The 20,495-nt window shown below is 41.5% G+C and overlaps 2 protein-coding genes across 3 annotated transcripts; one reads left to right on the top strand and one right to left on the bottom strand.

The window, feature by feature from the left end:
* Positions 1-1,219: 1,219 nt before the first annotated feature.
* Positions 1,220-15,328, bottom strand: HMMR (hyaluronan mediated motility receptor). 2 transcript variants are annotated; one of them, XM_027718551.2, is made up of 18 exons: positions 15,249-15,328; positions 14,080-14,178; positions 13,449-13,525; positions 12,542-12,622; positions 11,253-11,441; positions 10,902-10,988; positions 10,268-10,368; positions 9,106-9,180; positions 8,545-8,720; positions 7,584-7,732; positions 7,070-7,284; positions 6,372-6,488; positions 5,400-5,558; positions 4,141-4,293; positions 3,932-4,031; positions 3,507-3,683; positions 2,820-2,982; positions 1,220-2,171 (listed from the first exon to the last, which is right to left on the bottom strand). In XM_027718551.2, exons 1-18 carry the CDS (start codon positions 15,289-15,291, stop codon positions 2,152-2,154), a joined length of 2,181 nt encoding a protein of 726 aa, XP_027574352.2. In that variant the 5' UTR covers positions 15,292-15,328; the 3' UTR covers positions 1,220-2,151. The 2 variants fall into 2 exon arrangements, with proteins under 2 accessions (XP_027574352.2, XP_027574353.2); XM_027718552.2 differs by lacking the exon at positions 12,542-12,622.
* Positions 15,329-15,485: 157 nt separating this feature from the next.
* NUDCD2 (NudC domain containing 2) lies at positions 15,486-19,381 on the top strand. Its single transcript, XM_027718843.2, has 4 exons — positions 15,486-15,749; positions 17,268-17,316; positions 18,549-18,700; positions 19,047-19,381. Exons 1-4 carry the CDS (start codon positions 15,561-15,563, stop codon positions 19,128-19,130), a joined length of 474 nt encoding a protein of 157 aa, XP_027574644.1. The 5' UTR covers positions 15,486-15,560; the 3' UTR covers positions 19,131-19,381.
* Positions 19,382-20,495: the final 1,114 nt, after the last annotated feature.

Here is a 20,495-nt window from a genome sequence, read left to right as displayed (position 1 = left end):
TTACCTGCTCCATTCCCACCAGCATTTCAGGCATTGCCTCAAACTCCAGAGGGAATCACCAGCCTAGGAAATTATTGCAGTTCACCTGTGCTCCTGCCCCTTTATGGGCTGTGCCTGCACAGAGCACATACACTGGAAGCAGCAATGGCTCTGCTGACCTTTGAAACCCAAACACTAATCCAAGCCCTACATCACGTGTGGCTCAGAATCCTGTTAAGCTTTTGGTCTGGTCCCAGCAGTACCATTTAAGCAGCTCAGTGTGAGCCTAAACTTTTACTTCATAAGAGGCAGCAGGAGCAGGCACAGCCACTGTGTGTACAAAATTCATTCAAAGCACTGGCACTGAGTCTTACACAGTTTTCCTTTTATAGGAAACAGGAGGAGGGCTCTAATTAGGTCAGGCAGGTTGAGGATTCTAACAGCTCTTCATTTTACATTTCAACCAAGCACAGCCCAGCTCTTGCTACAATACAGCATGATGAATCAGAGAAATAACTTCTTGATAAATTATGGATTTTGCAATTAAAATGAAAAAAAAAGTTCCACAACATGAAAGTAATGAATTCGTGCAGTGAATACTTAAGTCAGTTGAGCTACCAATGTCAAGGTTTCAGTTTTTAAGACTTGATTTGATATGTGCACTTCAGTCAAACTGCTAAATTGAATACCAAGTCTTCTCTTAATTCGAACACCTGAAGCTAATCCTCATCCTTAGTCTTCAGCATATCAAGTAATCCAGCAAATACATGAAGATGACATCAACAAATAACATTAGCAATTTCTTTCCTTGGCCTTAATGTGCATTTTTTTGTATATCCCTTCCTAGGAATTATCAAGTCTCTGCCAACTCATAATGTCAGAATAAATGGCAACATATTCTACATGCTAAGTTTTGGGTACTGCCTCTCTGCAGCTCCTCTGTGCAGGGTATCAGCAGATACAATAACAAGAACACCAAGTTCCACCTTTCAGTTAAGTTCAGTATTTACTTCTGTATTAAGAGAAACTCACAGGAAATGAGAGGATAAGAGAATTGCAGGTTGTATGTATTGCACAGTTCAACTAAATAATTTCCCTAAGACCAGGGAACATGTAGTTTTTGAGGTAAGACTGACATTGGGCTGTGTTATGAAAACAAGACTAGAACAAAGAACATCAGGTGAGTCACACTGCTTTTTTTGGCTTTTATCCCTGGCTTGTGAAGGAAGTAGACAGATTCTTTATTTCAAAAATTTTATTGTGCTAAAACATGCTTAATTTTAGATGCAGTTAAACAGATTCTTTTCTCCTTGCCAAAACTGAAGTCTGTACAGTGCCTGCACATACAGTGTGTATCCTTCCACACAAATGAGACAAGTTCTGTTGTTATTCCCTGTCACTAACACTGATCAATTCCAACAGTTGCCCACAAAGACTTGATGGCAGTTTAGGAGTCCAGTGAGCACAGCATTCCTAACAGACATTGCTCTTAAGACACTATTCTTACCCACAGTAAGGGAAATGCAATCAATTTGACTTTGACCTGAAATCTTCTTCTGAAGATTTCAACAGCTGCAGTACCTCCCCCAGGATTTAAATTAGCTTGTCTTGAATACAGATCCCATAGAGAATATCAAAAGTAAGTGTACAGTCCCATTTCCTGCATTGGTTCTATACCTATGTAGGCCACAGAAGGAAAGGGGTCTCTCGGCAGTATGGCTGTATTTGGTATTGAAGCAACCATAGACAACAAAAATAATTTAACATAAAATTGTATACATGAGATAGATGCAAAAAACCCACAAAAGCTTTCAGGAAATCGGATTTGATTTGCAATCTTATTTGCCAGTGCTTATTCACCTTTTCCCAACTTAAGCTGCTTTGTCCAAAACAAACTAAGCAGATTCAGCATATCAAAGAAGTGAACAGGGAACACTTTGGAGTTCCCAAGTGCAATGATGTTAACAGGAGTCAGGAACGTGTGGCTTCTCAACAGAAGTATAGCCAAGCATAGTTTTTATAAAAATGTATAATCTTAGATCATTTCTCTAATGCTCCTACTAATTTATATTATATACAGCATCCAAGTTCACCTTGAAGCAGTCTGTTGCAGTCTTCTGTAGCATACAAATTCATTGGTACTTTATATTTTTCCTTAATACCAAGAAGGTATTAAATTTGGTTTTTATTACCTGCAATGGAAAAATGTCACTAAGTTTGTGTTTTTCACTAGTGCTCCCACCACATCAAGTAGTTACTTGTCTGCTGGAGGGGGTAGAAGGCACTACACTCCATCTAACAGTGAAACCAGGACTTCAGACCCCAGAACAGATTCTCTAATGAAGGTCTAGTTCCCACACTCTCTCCCACCCTGCTTGCCTTAGTGCACCCCTAGGCTCTCTCCATGTTTTCCTCCACTCCACATTTATCTCCAGGCCTTTTGCAGCTTTCCTTGACACCTACAGTAGTCTAAGGTCCTGACAAGTAGCAGCTAAAGAACCAAGGCACAGAACTCTGCCTGAGCCACTTGTAACCCACCCCCATGCAGGGACACTGCCTGTCCCCTCATCAGCTGTACCATGTGAGCTGGGTGACAGGAGGAAAATGGCTCTGCTGTCTGACCCAGCACAGCACCTGCTCAGGTCAGGAAGGACCTGGCCTAGAAAGCACAAAAGCAAACTGCATACTGGGAGTGCCCCACTGATGCAGCCTCCAACATCTGCTGTGAAACACGGGAGATGCCATTCTCCTTCCTTCCCTACATGTAGCAGACTGTGTAAGGTTCTCATACCTTCTTTGGATAAGTACAAAGACTTGGGTACATTAATATCTAAACCTACCTTCTTTAAGAGGGGTTTTTGGAGGAATATTCTCCTTGCTATCATACTGGAAAGCTTTGGAAGGAGCCAAATGCTTGATGCCCTGGACTGCACACAGCTGCTCCTGGAGGTCTCTGTTGGTTTGCTTTTCCTTGGATAGCAGCACACGCAGTTTGGAGACATCCTACAGAAAACATCATACTTGGAAGTTAGATTAAGAACAGGAGAAGAGCTTGCTTCATTATTTACTTAAGAGCCATTTTGCCTAAAGATAAACATACACACAATTACCGGTGTCATTAAAACCCCAGCCCAAACAGAGGTGCAGAGAAACCAGCAGCACTGTATAGTTGCTGTGCAACACCATAAAGCACTACATTAGTCTGAAACTTTCAGCTGCTGCTTTCAGCAGCTAGTTTACTAAGTTTAGAACCTCCAAAGGAGGTAAGAAAAGCCAACTAAACTAAGAATAGGAGTAGTTATTTGCACACTGCTGATCCCTCTGTGTGTCATAAACTCAGTCAAAAATAAAACAGGTTCTCTTGGCGTTTCTGGAGGCTGGTGGTTTGTTCCAATCTGGTTCATGCAGGGAATTTAAGAATCATAGAAAGTAAGGAGCTTGCAGGATTCATCTATAAATATTTAGAGTAATAAAAGGCATCAAGCACATTAATAACTTGCAGCTTTGTAATTTTTCATTTTACAAACCTGCTTCAGGTGGCTATTCTCTTCCTTCAACTTCATAACATGCTTGATTTTTTGCTTCTGGTTCTGGTGGCCAAGTAGTTTAGCATAGGCATCGCTTAGTTTATTCAGTTCTTCCTGGGCTGCACCGTGCTCCTGTAGGAGTGCATTCTTCTCTGCTTCAAATGCATCTAGTTGTTGCTGAAATACAAATTGAATCTCTTAGAAATCATTTAACTAAACACAGCTTTTTACTGAACTGAGATCTACACAGGAAGATTGGTTTGGGGAGGGGACTAGCTGGCTCAATGCAGAGTAACTTAGGAAACCACTGCAGATAAATGCTTTGCAATGAGAAGTAGCATGTTTACTTCTCAAAAGTAGAACTTGAGCCAACTGCAAAAGTCTTCAGTCAACAGACACTAACACACACCTACTTCCCAACACACCTGAAAAGGCTTAGTTTTGTTATATAAATCTTCATATAGATTACGCCAGGTCTTCATCTCTTTTTTTAAGCTTGAGGTCACATCTTCATTTATGGATTTCCTAAAGAGCAAGAAGTGAAGTTTCATTATGTTCATTGTTAACTCACAGCACTTCTTCCCAATATAACTTGGATGTGCCATAATATGCAAGTTTAGTTTGAGAAAGTTACCTTGACCTTTCTGCTTCAAGTTCCCTTTTCAGTTCTTCAGTTTGCTCTTCCAGTTTTTCCTGAAGTTTAGTCATTTGTGCAAGGCAAGACTCTTTTGTTCTCTCTGTTTCTGCTTCTTTTAGTGCAAGCTTGGTCTGGACTTCTAAAAGCATCCTGAGGAAGATATCATTCCTTAGTGAGCCCTTAAATTTATCTCCTTTTTTTTTTTTTACACAACTCTAAATCTCAAAACACAAGTAACCATGATTTGAAAAGCTGCCAGTAGAACTGAAATACAGGTTTGCACAAACAGTGCCACAGAGAGAACAACACTACAGAAAGCAATCAAGTTTAAGCTGTACAGTAATTAACTTCTATGAGGAAGCAAGCACTGTTTCTGAAGCAAGGAAAGATAATGGCTGTTCAATGCCAGCAGCTTTTAGCAGAGGTAGTTTATTAGGCTTTACATCCAGAGCTTTGCTCAAGCAGAAACCAACCAAACTGTTCAGTGTGGATGCACCTCAAGATTTCAAAAACCCTACACCTAAAAGCACTGCCTCCCCTCTTCAGCCTCAGCTGTTTGTCCCATCAACCAGGTGGGGACCAAGAACCCCTTCCCTGCCACACTAAACCAGCAAATCAAACAGAAAATAACTCTTCAGTTTTTCTTTTACCAGCTCTCATGGAAACTGGAGGCAATAATAAACAGGTGGGAAGGAAAGGGAGGGCAACATATTAACCAGCAGATAAAACAGAACATGGACCACTAAACTGCTGTTAGATAGTCAGAGAAGCATGTCCTCAGCTGTGGTCTAACACAACTTCTTGGGTGTTAGTTCTGGTAACTGTGGTGCCTCACATTAGGCAGAGAGGACCTGGGTGTACATCACCAGTGTGGTGATTCACGGATGGTTAATTGGCATCTGCTTGTGAGGAGAATTTGAGGTGACACGTCATTCAGAGTAGAGTGGCAAAGAGTGAGCTCTGCATTAAGTATTTGTCTCCCCTGTGGATCTTATCTGTAGAGCAGTCACTGTAACTGATATCTCTGAAAGTGACAATATTCCAGCATATTTCATTCAAGTATTTTCCTTTTCCTCCATGTTCTACATGTAGGCAAAATTCAAGACAACTGATTCAACCTTTTGCACTGGGAAAAGCAAGAATCTCCAGCTTAGAGCAAATGCTGATCTTACCTGGTAGAGCACCATATTAAGTTCTAGTTAGAAAGGAGAGCCTTAGTTTGCATTATTTAGCTTAAGGAAGACTGACTGTAGTACCTTGCACATTCTTCTTTCGCTTTGTTTTTAGTATATTCTGCTTCCTGGAGCAATTGTTGATTCTCTTGGCCTACTTTTTTAAGGTTGGCAACTGCTTCTTTCAGAGAGGTATTCTCCAGTTTAAGACAGTGTATTTCTTCAGCTGTTGTCTTCTTGTAGCTGACATTACAAGGCAAATAAGAACAATCTGGTTACTTCAGGCAAAATACAAATTGACACATTCAGGCCTTACAAGAACAACACAAGCTCATGCTGATAAGTACCAAAGATTTTATAATCTGAAGATATGGCAGTGTTCTGGCACTGATAAATCCAAAGGTAAAAAGCAAGCCACAACACAATTCCATAAAGCCATAAGCACTAACACTGTAACAAGTTCTGTGATACAGATATTTTCATTTTTTTTGAAGACATTTTAGAATACAAAAACCCTGCTGTATCTGAAGCTTATTTTAAACACCAAAAGACCTACTGTCTGCAGTTTGCATTGGCAAATATCCCACTGGATCCTTCACAGGTGGCATGCATACCTAGGAATAACAGTACCACTTTTTACATACTTCCATAATCTGAATATTTTGAGATAAAATATTTGCGAGAAACATAGGAAACTAGTCTTTAATTCAGTGCAAGTTTTGAGCCTAAACAAAAAGTCTTTTTGCAAGATATTTCAGTGCAAAGAGAACACCATCACTGGTTACAACTCTTATTCTGGTTCAAGAGCACTTAACTACTCTAACTGGTTACATTTTGGAAAAGGAAACATCCAGTTTCCCGAACTATATACTCGGCAAGTCTAAAGACATACTTAGTACTCAAGGAATAAATTCTTAATGCCATCAAATACTCCATCCTCTGCTCTAATGCCACACTCATATACAGTGTGAAGTACCAAGGCATGTGAATGGACAGTGTATTTCACTGTCACCTTACAGATAATCCCTGTCCTGTATCTTAATAAAACTTAAATACCTTTCAAAGTCAGCAACAGTCTCTCCAAGTTTCTCCAGTGTATTTCTATGCTGCTCTTGGATTTGCAATACAGCACTCCCATGAGTTTCATTGATTTGCTCCAACTCAGCATTCTTCCTGAAATAAAAATTCAGTGTTCCACACTGGAGAGAAGTGTCTGAACACATTACCAAATGCTCTTATCAGTTACAGAAGGCTTGCAGTGACAAACCAGTAACTCCTTGTGTATTAAAGCACAATCTTCACAGCAGATATAACTAAGCTTTTCCCCCTCCTCATATTTTACAAGACAGTTATAGGATACACTCAACACCTAATAGTTAATTTCTAATACATGGAAGGAATCAACAACTGGCTTGAAAATCTTTTTTAGTCATTGCCCTCTCCAAGGCAGGGCAGAAACACCCAATACAACAAGCATTTAGTTTACCCTGCACAGCAAGGACATAGCACTACAATACTAGCCTTTCAAGCAAATCTCAAGCTAATAGTTTTAAATTAAAACAGTGTCAAACTGATTCAAGTTGTTATTCATAGTGACGAGACCTAATCACTATCAATAATCAACAACCAGCAAGAAATAACTCTAGACATGCCTAGGTCTCTAAAACCTGAACTGGGCTCAGCAGCTTTGTTTATACTACTGATTTAAGATTTTTCCTTTCAAAGTTTCAGAACCAGAAAGTTTTTCTACAAACCCTTTCAACTTTTCTTCCATCTGTGCAAGTTCAAGACCTTGAGATTTGATTTCTTGTTCCAACTGCTTCACCAACTTTTCAGCTTTCTTCTCCTTTGCATGTAATTTATTCAGCTCATTCATGGTATCATTCAGCACTTCTTCAAGAAGTCGTCTCTCCCTTGTTACCTCATCCTGCAACTCCAGTAACTTCTGCTGTGCTGATGCAGATGACTCCTGCGTGTCAGAATACCACAGATCTCAAAACTTATAGTACTTTTTTAGATAGTAAAGGCTAATTTGCTGTGTTTTAACTTCAGAGCACAAGAATAAGGTCAAATCTACAGGAAGACCAAAATACCCATCATACCAGTACTGATTCTTAGAGCTATTGGACCACACAGCTTCTGCTGGCCAGCCCCCATTGATGAGACCATTATTAACACAACATCTCATGCAGAATGTAAACCAGAACCTTTAGTGCCAGCCCTTGGGATTAGAGTTTTTCTTTAGACTAATTTATAGTCTGTATTTACCTTCTCTTGCTGCAGCTGAGAGACAACCTCCTCATGTTTCTGAAGCAGTTTTTGGTGTTGTTCTTCCTCCAAAACCATTTTTTTTTTCAGGTCTTCTATTTCAGCAGTCATACTCAGGAATTTTCCTCTGGTCTCAGACAACTCTTTCTCTGTATAGAGAAATTGTCAATATAACACAAATTGCCTTCTCCATTTGCAAAGAACTACAGTATCTATTTTTAACAGTACTTCCATTCCAGCTTTTAAGTTAGTTTGGCAAGGGAAAAACAAACAAACAAAAACACCCCATGCAAAACAAACCCGTATCTTAAACCCATCTGGAAACTCCTCAAAATCTGCTCGAAGTACATCACTTGAAAATAATTTTAACAGCAGGAATGTTTGGATCAAGCAACTAGCCTTCATCAGAACAGCAATATGGCTGGGGAAAAACTGTATGATTTTGCCAAAGCTTCTTCCACATAATACTAGCATACAGAAGCCAACTGGTACAGAGAACTGAGCACCTGTCTCACACTGCAGAGTTGGTGGTGTTGGGAAGGAAGGGGCAAGGAGGCGAAGGATCCTTGACACATTGCCAATACCTCAATGAACCCGTGCACAAGCTGCTAACAGTGAATTCAGACAATATTATCCTGCTTCTCAGTGAGGAGAAAGGAACAAGAACTTCTTAGTGGTCGCCTTTCAGATTAAGGCCACTCCTACTATGCAAACTACTTTCATTCTATACTGTTCTACTTGAGTAAACCTCCATGGAAACACCAAATCAGACTTAAAAGATGTCAGACATGAAGTAATTTCCCCATTGTTAAAAACATGTCCAGCTGTTTTCAGCTGGAGCTCGACTTTTAACTTGGAACAAACCAGTCTAAATTGACATTTTAGAATAAACCTATTTGAGATGACTTAGGATATGTCAATCATCCTACCTGTGGAAGAGCATACAAGTACTAAAAATTACCTTTTTCTTGTTGAAGCAATTGACACTTTTCATTAAGTTCTTTCATCAGTTTACATGATTCCTCTTTTGTTTTGAGGGTATCCCTGAGGATCTCAATATCTTGGTCTTTCTTAATCAGTGTCTCCTCCATCTGAGCAATAGCTACTTTGTATTTCTCAGCTGTTTCTGCAACACTACTGCAGGAGAAAATTCAGGCACTTGTTACTACTAAGTTTTATTTGTAAGCTTACACTTCAACCCAAAGGAAAATGCTTAGGAGTGTTGGTTTCCAATAGAAAAACTGCTTTCACCTACTTTTCCAAACAAGTTTTTGTACTGTAATACTGGTTTACATGGACATAACTCTTCCACAGTATTGCTCAGCCCAGAAAAGCACGGAGGCATTTAGAAAGATAATTAAAATAATATCTTACAATTACTTTGCATTGTGTGGAAATATACCTGATTTCTTTTCCCTCCTCTATGATTATTGCCAAGGTTCTACTTCACCACTCATAAGTGAGGCTTAGTTTTACCACCTTTTAACTTACCCCAGCCAACTTGAGAACAATTTGTTGTTACCTGAGCTCTGTGATGTATTCCAGGAGTTTTTCAGTGTCAGACTTTTCTACAACTTTCTCTCTCTCAGTAGCAGACCTAAAACCAGGAAGTTTTTATGATGGATATATTTAAGCAAATTCAGAGCTACATAGTAACACATATCTTTCAGAATCCAGTTTAGCTGACAAACTGGTATTGGCTCTACGTGGTGATTCTTTTTTAATTCTTTTAATTCTTTTCTCATTTAATACTTGTTCCATATGGTCTCCTCATTTGCAGTAAAGATGCTGAGCCATATTCTGCCACAAGCAATATGCCACAAACATCATAATGAATAAACATAATGCAGCTGTTGTAGCAAATTATCATGTCCTCCCTTTGTGACCTGCACTACCTGCATTATCAGCTTTGTGTATTTTAACATTCCAGTTGTGCTGCAGTGCCAATCATGCAAAACTGACATAAAATATAAGTTCATCCTTCATAGGTCAGTCACCATCCTCAGCAAAAACAGTGCACTGTTCCTGTGCTGCAAGTGACATTATTTGGGCAGAATAGGAAGTGTTGATTCAGAATTCAGTCTCTACCTACACAGAGCTGCTGAAGCCAAGCCACTCTGCAGTTGCCTTTGTTCAGAGAACGTCTAGGACAAAGCAACTGTGAAGGTACCAAATGGCTCTTCAGTGCCACTCTCTGGAGAACATGCACATGTCCAGGGAATCTGTGAAATGCATGGCTGCTGAATTAGGATTTCCGCTCCTGCTCTAAAGCTTTTTCATTCTTGCTTATTCCTAACTTAGTAGCCTAAAGAGCCAGAAGCATCCAATCTACATGAATGTCTCGCTCCAAGATGAACAACAATTCTTAAGACTTATGTCTTCCCTCCCCATCCCGTACCCAAAAAAAATCCCACCCATACCACACTGGAAGGCAGAGGGTTGAGATGATACAGTCTGTCTTTTGGAAATACACTAAAGGAACAATGTTTTGTATGGTCATTTTATAAGAACACAGCAGTTCTTAGAAGTTCATTCCACCACATTTTTTCCAGATTACCAACACTGATAACGTCTGTTCCTTCTCAGCAGGACACAGCCTCTATTTTGCTTACTCTAAGGGATAAGCTGTAAGCACAGTTAGATGGTATCTTGTCAACCAAGTCAATTCCCTTTCTACTACTTACAGTTTTTCTTCTAACTGTGCTACTTTTCCTTTTGAATGCTCTAGATTCCTTTGCACTTCCTGTAGCTTCATCTCCATGTTTTCCTGCTTTGCAAGTGCAGTCTTAAAAAAAAGACACATATTAACATTGAAGTGAGATTTAGTAAAAAAAACCAAATCCATTGTGTAAGATACAGTGGTAAATTGAAACCAATTCCTTACTACAGTTTAATGATAGCACCTGATATTATGCCAAATGTGATTCCAAGTATCCCTCTGTAAAGATATCAGCCATTTATTAGAACAATCACTATCACCAGAAAAATAAAAACATATGAGAGCTTCAAAATAAACTTACAATCACTGGTTTTCAAAGAGATTCCTAGTGTGACCAGACTGATATTAATAATATCATAAATAATAATACCAGAGGTATTTCTATGCTTCCTTACTTGAACTCAGATTTACTCTGCAGATCAGCAAAATCAAGAACATTCATCAGTTGATCTTTCCCTATTTTCACTCTACAGAAAGTAGAGGAAGTTACCAATTTGAGGACAGAAAGAACACATTATCTGAAGTTCTGTGCTAAGCCCTTCATTCTTTGTTCCTGAACAGCTCAGAATTGCTGTCCTGTGCAGCACAAATGGTCCTACCTTTTCCTTAGCATCCCTCATGTTTCTGAGCTTCATTAACTCCATGCACAGGCTGCTCATTTTCTTTTGCACACCATCTTCAGACAGCTTGTTAGAGAAGAAAATAAAATTACTAAGCATAACTCCTCCACATGAACTGCTCTTCACAAAATCCTTTCAAAGTGTTCCCCTCCTACTCTGTTTAGAGAGGAGTGGACAAGATCCCAAACCAGACATGTTTCATCCCTGTGCAAATGAAGGGGGCACAGGGAACATCAAAACAGATGCTGATAAGCAGCTAAAGCTTCCTCCTGCACAGGGAGCTCGATAACAGCAAAGACAAAGCAAATATGCAGTTATTTGTCTGAATACCTTTGACTTCAGTAGTTCATTGCTTCTTTTTAGTTCCAGAAGCTGTTTCTTTAGGCATGCAACAGTCGCTGAAAGAGATGTTTTCTCCTGAACTGCAGCACTCAGCTTTGCTTCAGTCTTCACAAAATCCTCATCCAGAGCCTGAAGTTTTTTATCCTGCTCCCCACGCTCTCTCACTAATGCCCGAATCTAAAACGAAAGAGTTATTTTCTTTATTTCCTACTATCATTTCTCTTAACAACATCATTAGTTTAGTCTCTCCAAGAAAACCACAGGCAAAAGTATCCAAACAGTATTAACGTGCATATCTATCTTCAACTGTCATGCACAGGAAAGAGATTAAATAGAGAATTGTAGTGATGCTGTTATTACACAGCACACATTTACAGTCCCAGTACAATATCTTAAAGTCACAATAGTCTTAGCTTTGATTTGCAACAGAAGCCAACTCTCCTCTTTGATGTGATGCCTAAAATGGAAGAAAAGTTCTCCAAACAATATTAGTATAGATAAGACAGAGAGCAGCTCTCGAATGAAGGCCTTCAGGTGCACACAATATGTAGGCACACACTGGCATACAGAATTCTTACACTTTTATATCTTTAACTAATTGTCATATCTAGTGGGGACAACCAACCAAAAACCCCTTTCACTCTGGTACCACCCTCAGAACTGCCCCACTGGAGCCCCTCCAAGAGCCTTGTATCTTGTTGTCTACCATATCTCTCAGTATTCCAGTCCAGGTGCATATCCCAACGGAATGTCCTTGAAAAGACAGTTAAACCAAAGCTTCAGGAATCCGATATGGACTCTGAGAAAGTAACTGTCTCAAGTGAGAGAAAACTACACAGCTACACTGACATCTACAAAAACCTAAAAATCTTTAGGCATCAGCTGTGACGGACAAGAAGACAATGTGACATCTGAGGCACGAGGCATCAATTAGTACACAGAAGTGTACTGATACAGTGTAAGTTGCCTCTTAAACATTAAAATTATAACAATTAGTAAGCAAAAATCTCAGCTAACAGTTGTTAAATAGAACCTCTTTGGGGTACTGAACGTAGTTCACTTAGTTCTCTTTCTGAGAAGAGTGACAGCACAGCTGTTCTTAGCAAACCCAATGCTTTGTACATCCCATAACCTCTGATAATCTCTGCTCTGCACAGACCTGTTTGCAAACTACTCATATACTCTCTTATGCAAAAGAGCCCAGTTCTACCAGTTTGTATTTTTTATTTTGGTTAGTGGCAGATATGACAGGAATGCACTCCATAACACATTCATACCTCCTTCTCCAGTGCCTTCTGTTTCTTTTTCTCCCTCATAAGCGTAAGATCTTTTTTAGTCTTCACAGTCCCATTACCTGGCTTTGGAAACCACTTGTGTTAGAAATAGTTAAATTGACCTCTAGCTGCCCACCAGCTGAACAACACAGTTATATATAAGACTGGGTGCCTTCGTACAGACTATAAAGATACACACAAAATAAAAAGCAAACCTTTCTCTCCCCTAGACAGCACAGACAAGTACCAGGTTAGGATGGGATTTACCACTGTACTTTCTCATAAGCATTACTCTGAAGGAACAGCTCACAACAATTGCAACAGGAAGATTAAAGAAGTTGGAGACATTAGCACTCCCTAAACTTCATAAAAAAACCACTTTAATCTTTTAACCTCAAGTTTGTTTGCAGAATTTCATCCTGAATCATCAATAGTAGTGCACTAAATTAGTAAGTCAGGGTTATCATTTTTTCAACATGTTCAGCCATGCATCTTCAAATCTGTATCCTTGCTCATGGCATTGAGAACCTGTTCATGCAGCACCATCCCCTCCTTGTTTCTTTCACCACCAGGTTTCTACTCTGCCCTGTTCACCCCACGAAAGCAGGAACAGAAACACAGTCTTCTTAAAAGGAGCAGCCACACCATAATTACATGGGGAGCAAAGGAAAAGAAATCCAAACATTGTAACAGCAAAGATAAACCGCTCTGTAATCCCAAGTAACCATCACATGATTCTCAAAGATGCTGCAATTTCATTTTTCCTGCTTAGTTACTACAGAAGACAGGCACAACAATGTGTTCCATGGTTCTCTCCAGCAGGTTAACAGTAATTGTATGAAGACAGTTTAACCAGTCAGAGGTTTAGCTGAGATTTAACAGTGCTACAGACACCACAAAAGAGTCTTACTGTTGATCCAAGGGATGTGAATCTCCTTTTAGTTACAGGGGTGGGTGCACTCTTCTCACTGCTCAGCTTTGAGTCACCTGCAGAAAAGAATGGTGAAGGAAGAGGTTGTACAAATGCACACAGGGAGGGAAATTTAACCAAACTAGACAAGGTTAATTGACTGTGTACAGAAGACACCACCTGGTTATCAGACTACCCACTTCAAGCCCAACACCAGCTGCTTTTTTACTGCAATCAGGCAGTTCAATAATAGTTATCTGGGCCTCTGACAGAGTTTAGAGAGAGATGACCAGATGACAGCCAGATCTGAGAATTCAGCTCTTGCTGAGCTCTCCCCACCACAATCCAGATCCATGGTGTCCGTTTTCAACTGAGGGATGCTTTATATATGAAAATCCCCATGAAAACATCACTAAAATCAAGGTTAATGAAGTAAAAAAATAAAGCTATTCTAGGAGATGCAGTTAGTTTTTACAGCTGCTGTTGCCTTCAGCTGGAAGGCAGGCAGTAAGTCTCTGCAGCAGAGACCAATTTCTTAACAGCAGAACAGTAACAGCATGTAAGCACTGACAATTGTAGCATTCAAAGATACCACACCATTGTGTTCTGTGCAATTTTTACAGCTACTCACTCTTGTGTCTCCCAGCCCCTTGGCATGCTTCAGAGGACAGCAAACTTCTCACTCCACCTGATGGTTTAACACCACAGGATCCTTGCAGGGGGGTACATGCTAGAAATGAGATTTTCAGACACGCAAAGAACCACGAAGGTAAATGACAGGGTTTTCAACTTAAAGGAGTTGAGGCTGGTAACACATTTAAGTTAAATGCTGTTAAAAAGAAAAAAAAACCCAAACAACTGGAGTCTCAGTTCTCATCCTCCCCATAAACACAAAGAAAATATATGGTCACATGGTGGGGGAAAGGGTTTGTTTATCACGCTGCTAATAAAATTACAAGCTTATTTACACACACAACATTGCAAGGCGTTTTACTGGTGACAGCAGCACATTAACTTCCACAATGAAAAAACCCAAATGGCTAAAGGATCTTAATGCTAGAAAGCCAGCCTGAAGTGTTAAAAAACTTCATTTGTTTTTTAAATCATCATTTCCCAATTTAGAAAATACTACTTAAATATTAGTGAATGCCTTTTCCTTCAAATAACTAAGTCACTTAAACTTCTATAAAAAAATAAAGTGTTTGGGTTTGGGGTTTTTTTTAAGAAATTAAATAATTTTAAGGGAAACAGCCGACAGAATCATGAGGGCTACAAGCCCTTTATTTATTATTAGTCTGAAGCCCAGTAAATGCTTATCTAATCGCTTCGACTTTCTGCAAATAAAAGCATCGTTTAACACGAAAACAGGCGACGGCAGCAGAGAGGCACCAGATAAAGCCAAAAACTCATTGAACAAGTCATACATCACAAAACACCCTCAAGAGCAGCACTTGGGCCGTGACGAGCCCTGCACATGCCCCTTGCCGTGCTGTACCACGGAACCAGAGGACACCAAGGACCGGCACCGCTTTAGTTAGGGCGCACATTACGCACGTCCACTGCTGCATTTGTCTAGGAACAGCTAGGTTTGGACACGAAGTCAGGATCTTTTCCCTCAGGAGACACCTGCGAGGGCTCTGGGGGTCCTGAGGCGCCGCGCTACGGGCGGCTCCGGCAGGGAGGGACACACTAGGGCTCGGTCCCCGCTCCCCCGGGCAAGGCTGAAGCGCTCGGTCCCCGTTCCCCCGGGCAAGGCTGAAGGACCCTGTTCCCCGCCCAGGCCCCGTTCTTCCCCCGTACCGGCGCTCTGGCAGCGGCCCCGACCCAGCGGCATGGACGCCATGACGGCTCTGGACTCCAACCCCGTCGGCCCCGGGCTTTCAAAGGGGCCCAACGGCCGCAGCGCGCGCCCTCCGGCCAATCACCGCGCGCCGCTCCGCGCGGCTCAGCCAATCGGCTCGAGGGTGGCCGGCTGGGCGCGGCCGCGCGGGGCGCGTGCGCGGGGCGGGGCGGGGTCTGTGCGGGGCTGAGGGCGGCGGTCGCTCAGGTGCCGAGCTGTGCCGAGCGGAGCCGAGCCGTGCTGAGCGGTGTCCGCCGGAGCCGCCGTGCCCCATGTCGGCGCCGTTCGAGGAGCGCAGCGGGGTAGTGCCCTGCGGGACGCCGTGGGGCCGCTGGTACCAGACGCTGGAGGAGGTGTTCATCGAGGTGCGCGTCCCGCCGGGCACCCGCGCCAAGGACGTGCGGTGCAGCCTGGGCAGCCGCGACATCGCGCTGGCCGTGCGAGGGCAGGAGCTGCTGCAGGTACCGCCGGGGAGCACCGGGAGGGACGGGACGGGGCGGTGGCAGGGCCGGGGCGGAGGCCGCGGGGCGCTGGGGTGGTCACAGGGTCACAGCATCATCATGGAGTGCAGCCTGTGACCCAACAACACCTTGTGGCGCCGGGTGCCACGTCCAGTCCTTCCTTGGGCACCTCCAGGGACGGTGAGTCCACCTCCTCCCTGGGCAGCCCGTTCCAATGTCTTATTATCCTTTCTATGAAGAAATTCGTCTTAAAGTCCAACCTAAATCGCCTCTGGTGCAGCTTAAATCTACGTCCTTATGTCCTGCCCCTCGCTGCCTGGGAGGTTTCCACACCTGTGCCCTGTGGCTCCTCTCTGTTCTTCCTTAGAGATGTAAGGTTTGATACATCAAAAGGAATCATATACCTGGTGGAAATCTCAGTGATCTCTTCAATGGCTTGTTGTCAAAAGTAATTACTTCAGTGAAGTCTCTTCCAGCAGAATGAAGATAAAGTGTTACCAGCTGATTTATGAGCTGCAATAACCTATAATGCTACAGACAAACTATAGAGAAAGGTTCACATAAAAAACTAACATCTTTAAACAGAATGTTTTGTTTGAGTGGGTTTTTTCTTGTTAGAAACAGCATAATAAACTAGTCAGTTATAAGCTTATTAGAAACAGTTTTGTCCAGCTGCACGAGGTTTTTCCAGACTGTTCCTGTGCTCCAGTAGCTGAAGGGAGCCAACAAGAGAGCTGGAGAGGGACTTTTTACAAGGCCATGTAGTGACAGGTAAGGGGGAATGGCTTCAAACAGAGAGAGGACAGGGTTAGATTGGATATTAGGAAGAAGTTCTTCCCTGTGAAGGTGGAGAGGCCCTGGCACAGGTTGCCCAGAGAAGCTGTGGATGCCCCATCCCTGGAAGTGTTCAAGGCCAGGTTGGACAGGGCTTGGAGCAACCTGGGATAGTGGAAGGTGTCCCTGCCCATGGCAGGGGGTGGAACGGGATGATCTTTAAGGTCCCTTCCAACCCAAACCGTTCTATGATTCTGTGAGAAGTAAAGAGAATAAATTCACATGGATTTACATTCTGGGTAGGGATGTGGGCAGCATTTCAGTTCTGATTGCTCCAGAAAGCCAAAAAAAACAAACCAGAGGCAGATTTACTTTTGCATTGGTAACAACAGTTCATATGTATATACCCTGCACCAGACCTGTGCATTAACCTTGGCACAAACCCTGACATTTCCATGGCAAGAGTACTAAAAATGGCATTGCCTGCTGAGAAACACAAGCCATTCCAGTGAGTCCAGATACTGAAACAATGATGAGTATTAAATTATTCATTTTTTAAAAATTGCTTAACAAACAGTAATTCTTTGACAGTCTATATGCAAGTCTATACTTGTAGGGCCAGATCACCCCATTTGTTTTCAGCAGAAAACAAGATGGTAAGTTGTGAGTAAAACTCCATGATTCAATATAACTGGATACTGTTGAGGTTTTCCTGGTTTGTAATATTGTACCTGTCTTTTGCAGGGTAAACTTTTTGACTCTACGGTAACTGATGAAGGAACATGGACATTAGGTAATAACCTGCATCTGAAATGACATAAAGGCAGTAGAACTTCTCAATATGTGCTGCAGAAGAGTTTACACCCCCCTTTTTAATGGGACAGATTCTTCCCTGTACATAGCTTTGTAAAAAGGGCCGTCATTATTGCTGGACTGAGGAACTGAGGTACTATAAAAGCCCTACAGATTAATTTTAATGGGAAAATGCCATATCCTGGAAGGCCATAGTCAGTGGATTACAAACACTTGCATATAGGTGAGAAGTTTTTTGCACACCATCATTTAAAGGTAAATAATTATGGCACAGTTGTGTGGTCTGTGCCTCTCCATAATTGTTACTTTTCCTGGGGTTTTTTTCTCCTTCTCTTATGCATTATATTTTTGGAAGGGGTGACAAAATCTGCAGTCCCAGAGAACCTAAAAGAAATTTAATAATCCCGCTAAGGTAGCTACATATAATTAGCAAAAAAAGCATATCTGATTGTTATATTATAAATACTGTAAAATATTCAGCATGTTTTGGCTGTCATGTTTGTGGACTGTGCCTCTCACTTAATGTTTCCTGTGAAGAATTTTGTTTTCCATTCAATATTTCTTCTAAATATAGATTAATAATTTAGTAACTTAAGCATGAAAACTGGAAGTGTTAACAAACATTGTTAAGCCCATCTTTTTCAGTACGTGAATAATCTTCAAAATACACTTACAATGCTGTATTTATTCACTTAAGTAGAACTAAGCACCCCACATGCTAACTTTGAAATCTGCTTCCAATATATTGTCTGTGGGCATGCACACTGTGTCTAAGCAAATTAACTATCCCTTCACATGTCCCTAAAACTTAGTTCTGACTTTTGTTGGTAATAACTCTCTGTGAAGCCTGACCTCAAATCATTATTGCCTTAGCAGAGGTGTCTGTATTAATAGATTAAATCTTTTCTCTGTTGTGAACCTCTTCAAGAGATTAGTTTATGTTTGCAATAGAAGTTCTTATGCACTGTGTTTTAATGCCTTAAAACAACTTCAGGCCAGAAAGGGGAGAGATGACAGTGCAGGCTATCTTTGCTTCAGCCTTTTTGTTTCTTGTTAATGTTTATTTATTTATCAATAACCCAGTTGGCATTGGCATTAAGAATTTAAATTACTTCACACACCCCGTGCTTGTTAATGGTGAATTCACCAAAACAAAAAGACTGGCACACAGGACTGAGTCTAAAGGTTGTTCTCTGTGTTCTCATTCAACAGAAGACAGGCAGCTGATACGAATTGTTCTAATGAAGACAAATAGAGATGCTGGAAATTGTTGGAAATCTCTGTTAGAAAATGAATATGCTGCTGATCCTTGGGTACAGGACCAGATGCAGAGGAAGCTCACACTGGAACGATTCCAAAGAGAGGCAAGTTAAAGGACCATAAACTCCTTATATTTTGTGTTTGCACACAGAGGTTATGCCCAGGAAAGCTGAGCAAAATGGTTCTGCTGCCCAGTGCCATGGAAACATATGCTTTAGTTCAATATATATCAAATGCTTATAAGGCTTTATCACTTTACTTTCAAAAGGTTATTTTGCAGTGCCATGACAAATGGATGACAAGTTGATTATTATATGTCTTTGTTACAGCGCTAGAATATTACCAAGTGTTTTAGGCTTTTGGTTGGTTGGTTGGATTTGGGTTTTTTTAAGCATTTTTATTACAAATAATCTATTTATTGAAAATTTTTTTTTCTTTTACCTCCATCAGAACCCTGGATTTGACTTCAGTGGGGCAGAAATTTCTGGAAACTACAGCAAAGGAGGACCAGACTTTTCTAGTCTTGAAAAGTAAACTTTATCTGTGTTCTTTTAGAGGACTTACATGTTACAGTTAAGGACTGGAACCATGGAACTGGTGAAGACTTCAGTGATCTCTTCAATGGATTGTTGTCAGAAGTAATTACTTAAGTGAAGAGAAAGTCTCTTCCAGCAGAATGAAGATAAAATGTTACCAGCTGATTTATAAGCTGCAATTACCTTATAATACTAAGGGACAAATTATAGAGAAAGGTGTACATAAAAAACTAACATCTTTGAGCAGAATGTTGGGTATTTTTTTCTTATTAGAAACACTATAGTAAGCTAGCGAGTTATAAATCTACCACTTGTCTTTATACATCTTATTCTTGCTTATCTACACCTGAGGAGGAACAGCCCCAGGCACCAGCACAGGCTGGGGCTGATCTGCTGGAGAGCAGCTCTGCAGAGAAGGCCCTGGGGGTTCTGGTGGACAAGCTGCTGTCCCTGAGCCAGCAGTGTGTCCTGGGGGACAAGGGCAATTGGATCCTGGGGTGCATTGGGAAGAGCATTGCCAGCAGGTCAGGAGGTGATCCTGCCCCTCTGCTCAGCCCTGGTGAGGCACATCTGCAGTGCTGTGTCCAGGTCTGGGCTCCTCAGGACAAGGGAAAGCTCCTGGAGCAGGTCCAGCAGAGGCTGCAGAGATGATGAAGGGACTGGAGCATCTCCCTTATGAGGAAAGGCTGAGGGAGCCGGGGATGTTCAGCCTCGAGGAGAGACACTGAGAGGGGACCTCATCCATGTCTGTCAGAGGATGGAGCAGGCTCTGCTCGGGGGTGCCCAGCAATGGGACAAGAGGAACAGGAAGGAACTGATGCCCAGGAAGCTCCACGCAAACACAAGGAAGAACTTCTTGCCTGTGCAGTGACTGAGCACTGGAACAGATTGCCCAGAGAGGGTGTGGAGTCTCCCTCACTGGAGACATTCCAGAGCCATCTGGGCACAATGCTGGGCCATGTGCTCTGGGATGACCCTGCTAGAGCAGGGAGGTGGGACCAGATGGCCCCACCTGTGGTCCAGCCTTACCCATTCTGTGATTCACTATTGAAGATATAGTTATAGTTAATATTTTCTTTTAACTTGTAACAAGAAGGATATTAGGATGGCTACAATTACACTTTCCCTTTGTAGCAGCCCTCTGAGAACTTGTCATTCTAAAAAGTGATTTAAATCAACTACTGTAAAACCTTATTTGAGGCAAGATACAATGCATTGTGCTGTCAAATATAACACTAATTATTAATGCTTGCTACCAGGTAAGCAATGCTAGAAAACTAAAGGCCAGGTGAAAATCTGAATATAGATAATTTTATGTGTTAATGTATTATAGTCTCCCCATAAAAATAATCAAGATTTTAAA

Source organism: Pipra filicauda, unplaced genomic scaffold (genome assembly GCF_003945595.2).
Source record: "Pipra filicauda isolate LSUMZ 115617 unplaced genomic scaffold, ASM394559v2 scaffold3_size10097308_pilon, whole genome shotgun sequence".
NCBI classification, from domain to species: domain Eukaryota; kingdom Metazoa; phylum Chordata; class Aves; order Passeriformes; family Pipridae; genus Pipra; species Pipra filicauda.
The sequence above is the reverse complement of the archived record's forward strand: the minus strand, read 5'-3'. Positions and strand labels throughout refer to the sequence as shown.

Excerpts from the sequence above, each read along its gene's own strand:
- HMMR (XM_027718551.2), bottom strand. The coding sequence starts at position 15,291 with ATGGCGTCCATGCCGCTGGGTCGGGGCCGCTGCCAGAGCGCCG. Across the intron at positions 13,526-14,079 it reads AGGGGCTGGGAGACACAAGA|GTGACTCAAAGCTGAGCAGT; the intron begins GTGAGTAGCTGT and ends TCTTTTCTGCAG. Across the intron at positions 3,684-3,931 it reads ACAAAACTAAGCCTTTTCAG|CAACAACTAGATGCATTTGA; the intron begins GTGTGTTGGGAA and ends TTTGTATTTCAG.
- NUDCD2 (XM_027718843.2), top strand. The coding sequence starts at position 15,561 with ATGTCGGCGCCGTTCGAGGAGCGCAGCGGGGTAGTGCCCTGCGGGACG. Across the intron at positions 15,750-17,267 it reads GAGGGCAGGAGCTGCTGCAG|GGTAAACTTTTTGACTCTAC; the intron begins GTACCGCCGGGG and ends TGTCTTTTGCAG. Across the intron at positions 17,317-18,548 it reads TGAAGGAACATGGACATTAG|AAGACAGGCAGCTGATACGA; the intron begins GTAATAACCTGC and ends CTCATTCAACAG.